The 13,352-nt window shown below is 45.4% G+C and overlaps 1 protein-coding gene across 1 annotated transcript in view; it reads left to right on the top strand.

Annotated features, from left to right (window-relative positions):
* The window catches only part of LOC147117171 (uncharacterized), a 667,391-nt gene that overhangs the window by 16,110 nt on the left and 637,929 nt on the right, over positions 1 to 13,352 (top strand). The window contains exon 6 of the mRNA XM_085987124.1: positions 4,472 to 4,595. Coding sequence (XP_085843250.1) covers positions 4,472 to 4,595 — 124 coding nt within the window. The remainder of the gene's footprint in view (positions 1 to 4,471; positions 4,596 to 13,352) is intronic.

Here is a 13,352-nt window from a genome sequence, read left to right on the forward strand (position 1 = left end):
GAGGATTACTAATATTTGAAACGGCTCTAATTCACAAACACTGCAGGGCTGAGTCTTTGAGTTACTCCATTCAATGTTGAACTAGTTAGTCTCTAATGTTTATAAATTGCTGTTTCTTTGTGCATTATTTCTTCTTTGTGGTATTTTACTTTTTTCTGTTATTTGTTTCTTTTATTAGTGTTAACTATTGTATTAATTGCGAATCTGTTAATGCTCATGAAAAAAAGATGGTCCCTTTATCCCCTGTGCTCGCTGACCTTCATAGGAACAGGAGTAGGCCATTTAGCCTTTCAAGCCTGTTTCGCCATTCAATGAGATCATGACTGATCTGTGACCTAACTCCATATACCCACGTTTGCCCTTAATACCTTTCGTTAACAGAAATCTATCAATCTCGGATTTAAAATTAACAATTGATCTAGCATCAACTGCCGTTCGCGGAAGAGAGTTCCAAACTTCTACCACCCTTTGTGTGTAGAAGTGTTTCCTAACATCACTCCTGAAAGGCCTGGCTTTAATTTTTAGACTATGTCCTCTAGTCCTAGATTCCCCAACCAGCGAAAATAGTTTCTCTCTATCTACCCAATCAGTTCCCCTTAATATCTTGAAAACTTTGATCAAATCACCACTTAACTTTCTACATTCCAGGGAATACTACCCTAGTTTGTGTAATTTGTCCAAGTAACTTAACCCTTGGAGTCCAGGGCTGCGGTAGCATAATGGTTATTTTACTGGACTAGTAATCTGGAGGCCTGGACTAATGATCCGGAGACATGAGTTGAAATCTCACCACGGCAGCTGGGGAATTTAAATTCAGTTAATTAAATAAATCTGGAATAAAAAGCTATCATCAGTAATGGTAACCATGAAACTACTGGATTGTCGTAAAAACCCATCTGATTCATTAATGTCCTTCAGGGAAGGAAATCTGCCATCCTGGCCTAAATGTGATTCAAGACCCACAGCAATGTGTTTGACTCATAACTGCCCTCTGAAATGGCCTAGCAAGCCACTCAGTTGTACCAAACCGCTACAAAGAAGTGTGCTAAGAATAAAACCGGACGGACTACCCGGCATCGACGTAGGCACCGGACACAACAAAGACACACCCAGCCCAGTCAACCCTGCAAAGTCCTCCTCACAAGCATCTGGGGACTCGTGCCAAATTTGGGAGAGCTGTCCCACAGACTAGTCAAGCAACAGCCTGGCCGTACTCAGAATCATACCTTTCAGCCAATGTCCCGAACTCCTCCATCACCATCCCTGGGTATGTCCTGTCCCACCGGCAGGACAGACTCATCAGAGGTGGTGGCACCGTGGTATACAGTCGGGAAGGAGTGGCTCTGGGAGTCCTCAACATTGACTCTGGACCCCATGAAGTCTAATGGCATCAGGTCAAACATGGGCAAGGAAACCTCCTGCTGATTACCACCTATCGCCCTCCCTCAGCTGATGGATCAGTACTCCTCCATGTTGAACACCACTTGGAAGAAGCACTGAGAGTAGCAAGGGCACAGAATGTACTCTGGGTGGGGGACTTCAATGTCCACCACCAAGATTGACTCGGCAGCACCACTACTGACCGAGCTGGCCGAGTCCTGAAGGACCTAACTGCCAGACTGGGTCTGCGGCAGGTGGTGATAAACCAACGAGGGAAAAATCTACTTGACCTCATTCTCGCATATCTACCTGTTGCAGATGCATCTGTTCATGACAGTATTGGTAGGAGTGACCACACAGTCATTGTGGAGATGAAGTCCAGTCTTCACACTGAGGACACGCACCATTGTGTTGTGTGGCACTACCACAGTGCTAAATGTGATAGATTCAGACAGATCTAGCCGCTAAATACTGGGCATCCATGAGGCGCTGTGGGCCATCAGCAGCAGTAGAATTCTATTCCACCACAATCTGTAACCTCATGGCCCGGCATATTCCTCACTATGCCATTACCATCGGGCCAGGTTCAATGAGGAGTGTAGAAGAGCATGCCAGGAGCAGCACCAGGTGTACCTAAAAGTGAAGTGCCAACCTGGTGAAGCTACATAATAGGACTACATGCATGCTAAACAGCAGAAATAGCTTGCTATAAGCAGAGCTAAGCGATCCCCCAACCAACGGATCAGATCAAAGCTCTGCAGTCCTGCCACATCCAGTCGTGAATGGTGGTGAACCATTAAACAACTAATGGGAGGAGGCTCCACGAACATACCTATCCTCAATGATGGCGGAGCCCAGCATGTAAGTACAAAAGACAAGGCTGAATCGTTTGCAACCATCTTCAGCCAGAAGTGCCAAGTGGATGATCCATCTCTGCCTCCTCCTGAGGTCCCCACCATCACCGAAGCCGGTCTTCAGCCAATTCAATTCACTCCACGCGATATCAAGAAACGGCTGAGCGTACAGGATACAGCAAAGGCTATGGGCCCCGACAACATCCCGGCTGTCGTGCTGAAGACTTGTGTTCTCGAACTAGCCGTGCCTCTAGCCAAACTGTTCCATTACAGCTACAACACTGGCATCTACCCGACAATGTGGAAAATTGCCCTGGTATGCCCTGTTTACTAAAGCAGGACAAATCCAATCTGACCAACCATCGGTTTACTCTCAAACATCGGCAAAGTGATGGAAGGTGTAATCGACAGTGCTATCAAGCAGCACTTAATCACCGAAGCTCAGTTTGGTTTCCGCCAGGACCACTCGGCTCCAGACCGCATTACAGCCTTGGCCCAAACATGGATAAAAGAGTTGAATTTCAGAGCTGAGGTGAGAGTGACTGCCCTTGACATCAAGGCAGCATTTGATCGAGTGTAGCATCAAGGGACCCTCGTAAAACTGAAGTCAATGGGAATCAGGTGGAAAACTCTCCACTGGCTGGAGTCATACCTAGCGCAAAGGAAGATGGTTGTGGTTGTTGGAGACCAATCATCTCAGCCCAAGGACATTGTTGCAGGGGTTCCTCAGGGCAGTGTCCTAGGCACAATGATCTTCAGCCGCTTCATCAATGACCTTCCCTCTATCAGAAGGTCAGAAGTGGGGATGTTCGCTCATGATTGCACAGTGTTGCATGGAGCAAGATCTGGACGACATTCAGGTTTGACCTAATAAGTGGCAAGTAACATTCGCGCCACACAAGTGCCAGGCAATGACCATCTCTAACAAGAGAGAGTCTGACCATCGGCCCTTGACATTCAACGGCATTACCATCGCCAAATCCCCCACCATCAATATCCTGGGGGTCACCATTGACCAGAAACTTAACTGGACCAGCCACATAAATACTGTGGCAACAAGAGCAGGTTTAAGGCTGATATTGAAGAAGGAGTTCAATATATTTCTTAAGGCTAAAGGGATCAAGGGATATGGGGAAAAAGCAGGGACAGGGTACTGAATTTGGATGATCAACCATGATCTCATTAAATGGCAGAACCAGCTGGAGGGACCGAATGGCCTATTCCTGCTCCTATCTTCTATGTTTCTATTCTGTGGCAAGTGTCTCACCTCCTGACTCCCCAAAGCCTTTCCACCATCTACAAGGCACAAGTCAGGAGTTTGATGGAATATTCTCCACTTGCCTGTGTGAGTGCAGCTCGACACCATCCAAGACAAAGCAGCCTGCTTGATTGGTACCCCATCCATCACCTTAACCATTCACTCCCTCCACCAACTCACTGTGGCTGCAGTGTGTACCATCTACAAAATGCACTGGAGCAACTCGCCAAACCTTCTTCGACAGCGCCTCCCAAACTCCCGACCTTTATCATCTAGACGGACAAGGGCAGCAGGCGCATGGGAACACCACCACCTGCAAGTTCTCCTCCAAGTCACACACCATCCTGATTTGGAAGTATATCGCCATTCCTTCATCGTCGTTGGGTCAAAATCCTGGAACTCCCTCCCTAACAGCACTGTGGGAGTACCTTCACCCCACGGACTGCAGCGGGCCAAGAAGGCAGCACTCCATACCTTCTCGAGCTCTTTCATAATCTTAAAGGCCTCCATCAGGTCACCCCTCGATTTTCTCTTTTTTTGAGAAAAGAGCCCTAGATTTGGATGGCAATAAGATTGCAAATTTCAAAATACATGAGTAATTCATAAAATTGATGCTAAAATTGGCTGGAGCAATGAATCATTTCTTTATTTGAAGAATTCTGACCACTACCTCTGAAGTAACTTACTTTTTCACTTTTGTAAAAAAAAGTCAGTGATGGGACTGAAAATAAAGTCCAGTAGATGTATGATAATAGTTTGACTTTTACTTGAATTATTCAAGTATTTGAATTGTAACAGTGTTTTTGTTTTGGATATTTGTATTGTGTCTATAAACATATCTGCAAATCTCTATTTAGTTAATGCAAAAGTGTATGTTATATAATCAGTAGAATATATTATAATCAGTTGTACTAACTTGTTTTTCAGGTGAGTAACTGTACTTGGTTTTTATGTCTGATCATTTAAATTTTGTTTACAGTTTAGAGGATGAAGCTTCAAATAAATGCAAAGAAGCCCTGGAAAAGGCCTTGGAGCATGATCCGGACAATCCTGAAGCCTTGCAATTGATGGCTAGTTATCTTTTTAGTACGGAACAGCAACAGGTATAGATATTTGTTGTTTGATTTTAATTTAGTTTAGTGATTTGACTTTCGACAGAAGGAAATTGTCCTGCTGCACAGAACAATTACAGTTAATTAGTTAAATCTCTGCACTTTCATCCATTATTGCTACAACGGTCATAACTGTAAGCATAATTTTAGGAGGTGCAACACGTTCCAAGGAAATATTTATGTACAGCAATATAATTTGTGTTAATCCCTTCTTATCTGAGTGATTCGGACTTTTAACTTATCCAAAAGTGAGTTGCGTGCACATTGTGCCTTTGTGATTAGCTAATAATCTTTTTAAAAAGCTGTGAAATATAATGGCAATACAGTCTCCGTTTGTTTCACCGTCCAGACATAGTATGCAACGTGTACAATAATTGCTTTTTCATAATACCAAACTTACTGCTTTCTTATATATGATACAGAAACATTAAGGTTCATGTTGATGACCTGTGATCAACTGTTTTTTGCATAAAACACGAGATTTGCTTAAGTACATGATCTTGCCTGTACAGGGAGCATTTGTATTCTGAAATGCTGAGGGTTTCAGTCTTTTACAGTTGATAAAAAATTTACAGGACATTGCACTTCTTTTAAACTTAGTTTATGCTACTATGGGCGCGATCTTGCCAGCCCTGGGGAGGCGGGTTTGGAGGTGGGACTGCCGGGAAAATGGCAGAATTTGGGGGTGGGTGCCCAACCCGCCTTCTTGCCAGGAGGCGGGAAGCCGTCCCGCGCCGGGTCCCATCTCCTTGTAGGCAGGAAGGGATTAGTGCTAGTTATCTGCCTGTTAACAGGTAGTTAACAGGCAGATAAGAGGATTAACCCCATTTTGCCCACACAAGTGCGGGCTTCCCGAAGGCTCCGAAACCCGCCAGGGTCACCGAGGCGAGTAGTGGGTCTGTGGGGGTCGGAGGGGCCCAAAAGTGTGCTGTGGAGGTGAGTGATGGGTGCAAATGTGGAGAGGTGAGTATCTGAGGTAAGTGCAAAGTGTTAGAAAAAGTGTACTTACCTTTGTTTCTTCTTGCAGGCTTCAATCAGTGGGTATGCGGAGAGTCTCGCACCTCTGCGGCAGAGATGACAGATGGCCGTTGCATTCTCCAGTGCAGCAGCCATCTAATTTCTACAAAAGAAAGAGGTTTGATGAGGTCTTGAATTCAAGAACTCCTCAAACTACAAAGAATGTTAGTGTTTGACAGCTTCACAGAGCTGTCAAACGATGACAATTCATCTGTCAAAAATTTTTGACAGATGAAACGTCATACGCTGACGTTCTCTGTAACCGGCTTTCCCTTAATTGGCCTGCTAAGCCCGTTGGGTGGGCTTAACAAGGTCAATCAAGGGAAAATAGCGTGGGTTGGCCAGAAGTTGATGGAGGCAGGACTGAAACCCGACAAGTGGAGTCCCGCCTCCAAAAGCTCCCCATTGGCAAAATCCAGCCCTAAGTCTCTGTTACAGATGAATGCATAATTGGAAATATTACTCTGATTTTAATTACATTGGTATTTTTTTGAATACTGATACTTGTGTATGTTTGAAAGGACCCAAAACTGAATTTTTGTTGTTTGGTTAAATTGTTTGACAACAGTATTTAATTTTTACACCTTTAACAGTGACATTGCTGATGTTGTATATTTCACTGTTGGCTTCTCAGTCAGATGTATGGCTTTGTGTCTTTTTTTTAACATGCACAAGTAAACAAAACACAACTAAAAATGAGTTTTCAACGTTAAACTCAACTGTAAAAAAAAAAAACCTTAAAGTAGTTATAAAATAAGTTTTATATGGCGTGCAGAGGAATCATGTGATTTTCCTTCTTTTGAGACACGCTTTCTCCTGTTATCAGTGTAAAATGGTTCTTTTAGTTTTCTATCCAAAGCTAGAAATGGATTTAAAATGTTGGGCATTGTTTTTTAGGAACAGGAGTAGGCCATTCAGCCCTGTAGGGGGTTTTGGTTTGGGGTTTGTGTCTGGCCAGTCAGGCATATCTGAGCTGCTCCAGCCCCGTGCAGTTCGACTCGCTTCCCCTCTGGTTCTGACCACCGGACTTATTACGAGCAGCGATATAAACAAAACGAGACCAGTGGTTTGGTGCAAAGAAAACCAATGTTTATTAAAAATAGGGAAAAATAAACACTATACAGAGAAAATCACTATGTATGTAACACAATTACACTTAGCGGGGGAGGAGAAACGGACACATGGAGGGAAAATGACTAAAATGACAATTTTAGCAATCCCCTTAACTCCCACCCTTTACACCTATCTAAGTTGTCTTGCGATGGGCCAGAAAGTTTATGCTCACCCGTCTCGGATGTTAGAACGCCTGCTCCGTGCCCCGTTGCCTGCCGATGTCTTTAGGGTTTTCACCGCCCAGAGCAGAGATACCCCAGTGATTTAAAATGCAACTGCGGGTATCCTGCTTCCCTTGGACGGGCTCTTCGGCGTCGATCTTCTTGATGGTAAGGCAGGGCACCGGAGTCCAGGTGAGAGAGAGAGAGATGGCTTTCCGAGGGACTACTTATACCCCTTTCTGGGAGCCCTTATCACTCGCCAGATCAGCTTGTTTCTTTGTCTGACCTGGACGTGTTGAAGTCTATACAAAGGAAACCGTTCTGGGCCCATCGACCTGGATGGCCGGTTAATCGGTTTTTAAACGTCCCATAAGTGCTTTCCTTTGTGTAACTGGTCTTGTGATGGGGCCATTCCAGTTTTAATGCCCTGTTGATCGTTTCCAGTGTTGAAGTCAGCTAACGAAGGTCTGAATGCAGCTATTACCCGTTGATTATCTGTGCAAACAGCCTTGATGGGTTTTAATCAGAGGCCCGAATGCCACTGTTTGCTTCTCATACATAAATGCCTTCTAATTTCTGGAACATTCCTTCTTTGTCAGTCCAAACCTGAACTTTGCAGGCCTTGGCCATGAGGTTGACCGGAGCCATCTTGTTGGGCCCTGGAGCCCTGGATTTTAAACTCAGTCCAGCCAGGGTTTCTCCAATAAGCCAGAAGTAAATCTTCAGGGGAGACATGAAATTTGCGAATCCTTTCAGTAGCCCCTTGAGCCTGTTCTGCCATTCATTTAGATCGCGGCTGATCTGTACCTCAACTCCCTTTACCTGCCTTAGTTCTAGACTCTCTCACCAGAGGAAATAGTTTCTCTCTATTTACCTATCAAATCCATCTTTCACCTGGACCCCTCCCTCTGACCTCTTATCCTCTCTTGATCTTTTCATTGGGAACTGCTGGCGTGACATCGGCTGTCTCAATTTCTCTCCTTCCCTCACTCACTCACTAATCTATCGCCCTCTGATCTTGCAGCACTCCGTTCTTTCAGGTCCAGCCCTGACATTGTCATTCAAACTGCTGACAAGGGATGGGGTGGGGGAGGGGGTTGGGGTGCTGTTGTTGTTTACTCTCGGCTTGCTTAACCACACTGTCACCTCTATGTTTGAAGCTCTTGTTCCCAGGAAAACTATTTCTGGGTGACAACTTTCTCAGTCTCTTAATTATTTTGTGACCATGGTATATCTTTTAAAAATTCAGTCGTACAACATTTATCTGGTAATTATAATGTAGAATTTTGCTTCTTTATTTCTGTATTATGTACTAAGAACATAAGAAATAGGAGCAGGAGTAGGCCATTCAGCCCCTTGAACCTGCTCCGCCATTCAATAAGATCTTGGCTGATCTTCGACTGTAACTCCACTTTCCTGCACTATCCCCATATCTCTTGATTCACTTAATATTCAAAAATCTGTCGAACTCAACGACTGAACCTCCATAGTTCTCTGGGGTAGAGAATTCCAAAGATTCACCACCCTCTGAGTGAAGAAATTTCTCCTCATCTCAGTCCTAAATTGTCGACCCCTTATTCTGAGACTGTGACCCCTGGTTCTAGACTCCCCAGCCAGGGGAAACATCCTCCCTGCATCTACCCTGTCAAGCCCTGTAAGAATTTTGTATGTTTTAATGAGATCACCTCTCATTCTTCTAAACTCCAGAGAATATAGGTCCAGTCTACTCAATCTCTCCGCATAGGACAATCCCCCCATCCCAGGAACCAGTCTGGTGAACTTTCGTTGCACTCCGTCTGTGGCAAGTATATTCTTCCTTAGGTAAGGAGACCAAAACTGTACACAATACTGCAGGTGTGGTCTCACCAGGGCCCTATATAATTGCAGTAAGACTTCTTTACTCTTCTACTCAAATCCTCTTGTAATAAAGGCCAACATACCATTTGCTTTCCTAATTGCTTGCTGTACCTGCATATTAACTTTCAGTGCTTCATGTACAAGGACAGCCAGGTCCCTCTGAACACCAACATTTCCCAATCTCTCTCCATTTAAAAAATACTCTGCTTTTTTATTTTTCCTACCAAAGTGGATAACTTCATATTTCTCCACATTATATTCCATCTGTCATGTTCTTGCCACTCACTTCGCCTTTAACACTAAATAACACCACAATATACAAAGTCCCACAACCATATCAAAAAAATCACTTAAGACTTCAAGTAAACTACTTTTAACCAGAACCCAAAAACTTCAACAAACAAATACCAGTTCAACGCCAGTCCTATTGGCACTCTAATAACTCCTCGTCTTCACTCGATGTTATCGAACCATATAATGTCATAACCCTTATCGAATGCCTTCTGAAAATCCAAATACACCAATGGGAACGGTAGCATAGTGGTAATGTCACTGGGCTAGTAATCCAGAGGCCTGGAATAATGATCCCGAGATGTGAGTTCAAATCCCACCACGGCAGCTGAGGAATTTAAATTCAGTTAATTAAATACATCTGGAATAAAAAGCTAGTATCAGTAATGGTAACCATGAAACTATCGGATTGTCGTAAAAACCCATCTGGAAATCTACCCTTACCTGGTCTGGCCTATATGTGATGCCAGACCCACAGCAAATTGACTCTTAACTGCCCTCTGAATGGCTGAGCAAGTCACTCAGTTGTAACTAACTGCTACGAAACAAAATAATAAGAATGAAACCAGATGGACCACCTGGCACGGGCCAGTCAACCCTGCAAAGTCCTCCTCACCAACATCTGGGGATTTATGCCAAAATTGGGAGGGCTTTTCACAGACTAGTCAAGCAGCAGCCTGACATTGTCATACTCACAGAATCATAACTTTCAGCCAATGTCGCGAACTCTTCCATCACCATCCCTGGGTATGTCCTGTCCCACCGGCAGGACAGACCCACCAGAGGTGGAGGCACAGTGGTATACAGGGAAGGAGTGGCCCTGGGAGTCCTCAATATTGACTCCGGACCCCATGAAGTCTCATGGCTTCAGGTCAAGCATGGGCAAGGAAACCTCCTGCTGATTATCACCTACCGCCCTCCTTCAGCTGATGAATCAGTACTCCTCCATGTTGGACACCACTTGGAAGAAGCACTGAGAGTAGCAAGGGCACAGAATGTACTCTGGGTGGGGGACTTCAATGTCCATCACCAAGAGTGGCCCGGTAGCACCACTACTGACCGAGCTAGCCGAGTCCTGAAGGACTTAACTGCTAGTCTGGGCCTGCGACAGGTGGTGAGTGAACCAACACGAGGGAAAAACTTACTTGACCTCGTCCTCACCAATCTACCTGTCACAGATGCATCTGTCCATGACAGCATTGGCAGCAGCGACCACCGCACAGTCATTGTGGAGATGAAGTCCCGTCTTCACACCGAGAACACCCTCCATTGTATTGTGTGGCACTACCACTGTGCTAAATGGGATAGATTTAGCAGCTCAAAACTGGGCATCCATGAGGCGCTGTGGGCCATCAGCAGCAGCAGAATTGTATTCCACCACAATCTGTAACCTCATGGCCTGGCATATCCCTCACTCGACCATTACCACCAAGCCAGGGGACCAACCCTGGTTCAACGAGTGTAGAAGAGCATGCCAGGAGCAGCACCAGGTGTACCTAAAAATGAGGTGCCAACCTGGGGAAGCTGCAACACAGGACTACATGCATGCTAAAAAGCGGAAGTAGCATGCTACAGACAGGGCTAAGCGATCCCACAACCAATGGATCAGATCAAAGCTCTGCAGTCCTGCCACATCCAGTCGTGAATGGTGGTGGATCATTAAACAACTAACGGGAGGAGGAGGCTCCAAGAATATCCCCATCCTCAATGATGGTGGAGCCCAGCACGTGAGTGCAAAAGACAAGGCTGAAGCGTTTGCAACGAACTTCAGCCAAAAGTGCCGAGTGGATGATCCATATCGGCCTACTCCCGAGGTCCCCACCATCACAGAAGCCAGTCTTCAGCCAATTCGATTCACTCCACGTGATATCAAGAAACAGCTGAGCGCACTGGATACAGCAAAGGCTATGGGCCCCGACAACATCCCGGCTATTGCGCTGAAGACTTGTGCTCCAGAACTAACCATGCCTCTAGCCAAGCTGCTCCAGTACAGCTACAACACTGGCATCTATCCGACAATGTGGAAAAGTGCCCAGGTATGTCCTGTCTGCAAAAAGCAGGACAAATCAAACCCGGCCAATTACCGCCCCCATCAGTCTAGTCTCAATCATCAGCAAAGTAATGGAAGGTGTCATTGAAAGTGCTATCAAGCGGCATTTACTCACCAATAACCTGCTCACTGATGCCCAGTTTGGGTTCCGCCAAGACCACTCGGCTCCTGACCTCATTACAGCCTTGGTCCAAACATGGACAAAGGAGCTGAATTCCAGAGGTGAGGCGAGAGTGACTTCCTTTGACATCAAGGCAGCATTTGACCGAGTCTGGCATCAAGGAGCCCTAGTAAAACTGAAGTCAGTGGGAATCGGGAAAAACGCTCCACTGGCTGGAGTCATACCTAACACAAAGGAAGATGGTTGTGGTAGTTGAAGGTCAATCATCACAGCCCCAGGACATTGCTGCAGGAGTTCCTCAGGGCAGTGTCCTAGGCCCAACCAGCTTCAGCTGCTTCATCAATGACCCCTCCAACATAAGGTCAGAAATGGAGATGTTCGCTGATGACTGCAGTGTTCAGCGCCATTCACAACTCCACAGATAATGAAGCAGTCCATGCCCGCATGCAACAAGACCTGGACGACGTTCAGGCTTGGGCTGATAAGTGGCAGGTAACATTTGCGCCACAAGTGCCAGGCAATGACTATCTCCAACAGGCGAGAGTCTAACCACCTCCCCTTGACATTCAATGGCATTACTATCGCCGAATCCCCCACTGTCAACATCCTGGGGGTCACCATTAACCAGAAACTTAACTGGGCTAGCCACATAAATACTGTGGCAACAAGCGCAGGTTAGAGGCTAGGTATTCTGCGGCGAGTGTCTGACCTCCCGACTCCCCAAAGCCTTTCCACCATCTACAAGGCACAAGTAAGGAGTGTGATGGAATACTCTCCACTTGCCTGGATGAGTGCAGCTCTAACAACACTCAAGAAGCTCGACACCATCCAGGACAAAGCAGCCCGCTTGATTGGCATCCCTTCCAGCATCTTAAACATTCACTCCCTCCACCACTGGCGTACCGTGGCTGCAGTGTGTACCATCGATGAGATGCACTGCAGCAACTCGCCAAGGCTTCTTCGGCAGCACCTCCCAAACCCGTGACCTCTTCCTCCTAGAAGGACAAGGGCAGCAGGCGCATGGGAACACCACCACCTCCAAGTTCCCCTCCAAGTCACACACCATCCTGACTTAGAAGTATATCGCCGATCCTTCATCGTCGTTGGGTCAAAATCCTGGAACTCCCCACCGAACAGCACTGTGGGAGTACTCATCACCACACGGACTGCAACGGTTCAAGAAGGCGGCTCACCACCACCTTCTCGAGGGCAACTAGGGATGGGCAACAAATGCTGGCATTGCCAGCGACGCCTTGATCCCATAAACGAATTAAAAAAAAAAAAAAATCATTGGTACCCCCTTATCTGTTCTAGTTACAACCTCAAAAAACTCCAGCAGATTCGTCAAATATGATTTCCCTTTCATAAATCCATGTTGATTCTGTCCAGTCATCATATTATTTTCTAAGTGCCCTGTTACCACGTGCTTCATATAGATTCTAGTATTTTCCCTACTACTATTGTCAGGCTAACTGGGCTGTAGTTCCCCGTTTTCTGTCTCCCTCCTTTCTTAAATAGTGGGATTACATTTGCTAACTTCCAATCCACGGGAACTGTTCTAGAATTTATGGAATTTTGGAAGATGACAACCAATGCACCCATATCTCTATAGCCACCTGTTTTACAACCCTAGCATGTAGGCCATCTGGTCCTGGGGATGTATCGGCTTTCAGTCCCATTAATTTTTCCAGTACTATTTTCTTACAAATTCAAATTTCTTTCAGTTCCTCATTCTCCCTTGACCCTTGGTTCTCCACTATTTCTGGGAGGTTTTTTGTGTCGTCTTCCGTGAAGACAGACACAAAGTATTTGATTAATTTCCCTGTCATTTCCTTATTCCCCATTATAATTTCTCCTGTCTCAGCCTGTAAGGGACCAACATTTTCTTTGGCTAATATTTTCCTTTTCACATACCTACAGAAGCTTTTACAGTCTGTTTTTATGTCTCTCGCTAGTTTACTCTCATTTTATTTTCCCTTTCTTTATTAATTTCTTGGTCCTCCTTTGCTGAATTCTAAAGTTCTCCCAATCCTCAGGCCTACTGCTCTTTTTAGCAATATTATAAGCCTGTTCCTTTGATCTAATACTATCTTTAACTTCTCTTGTTAGCCACGGTTGGACACTTTTCCTGTGGAGTT

The sequence above is a fragment of the Somniosus microcephalus genome, chromosome 5, assembly GCF_052327205.1.
Source record: "Somniosus microcephalus isolate GS21.2 chromosome 5, FLI_Smic_1.0, whole genome shotgun sequence".
Lineage (NCBI taxonomy): Eukaryota > Metazoa > Chordata > Chondrichthyes > Squaliformes > Somniosidae > Somniosus > Somniosus microcephalus.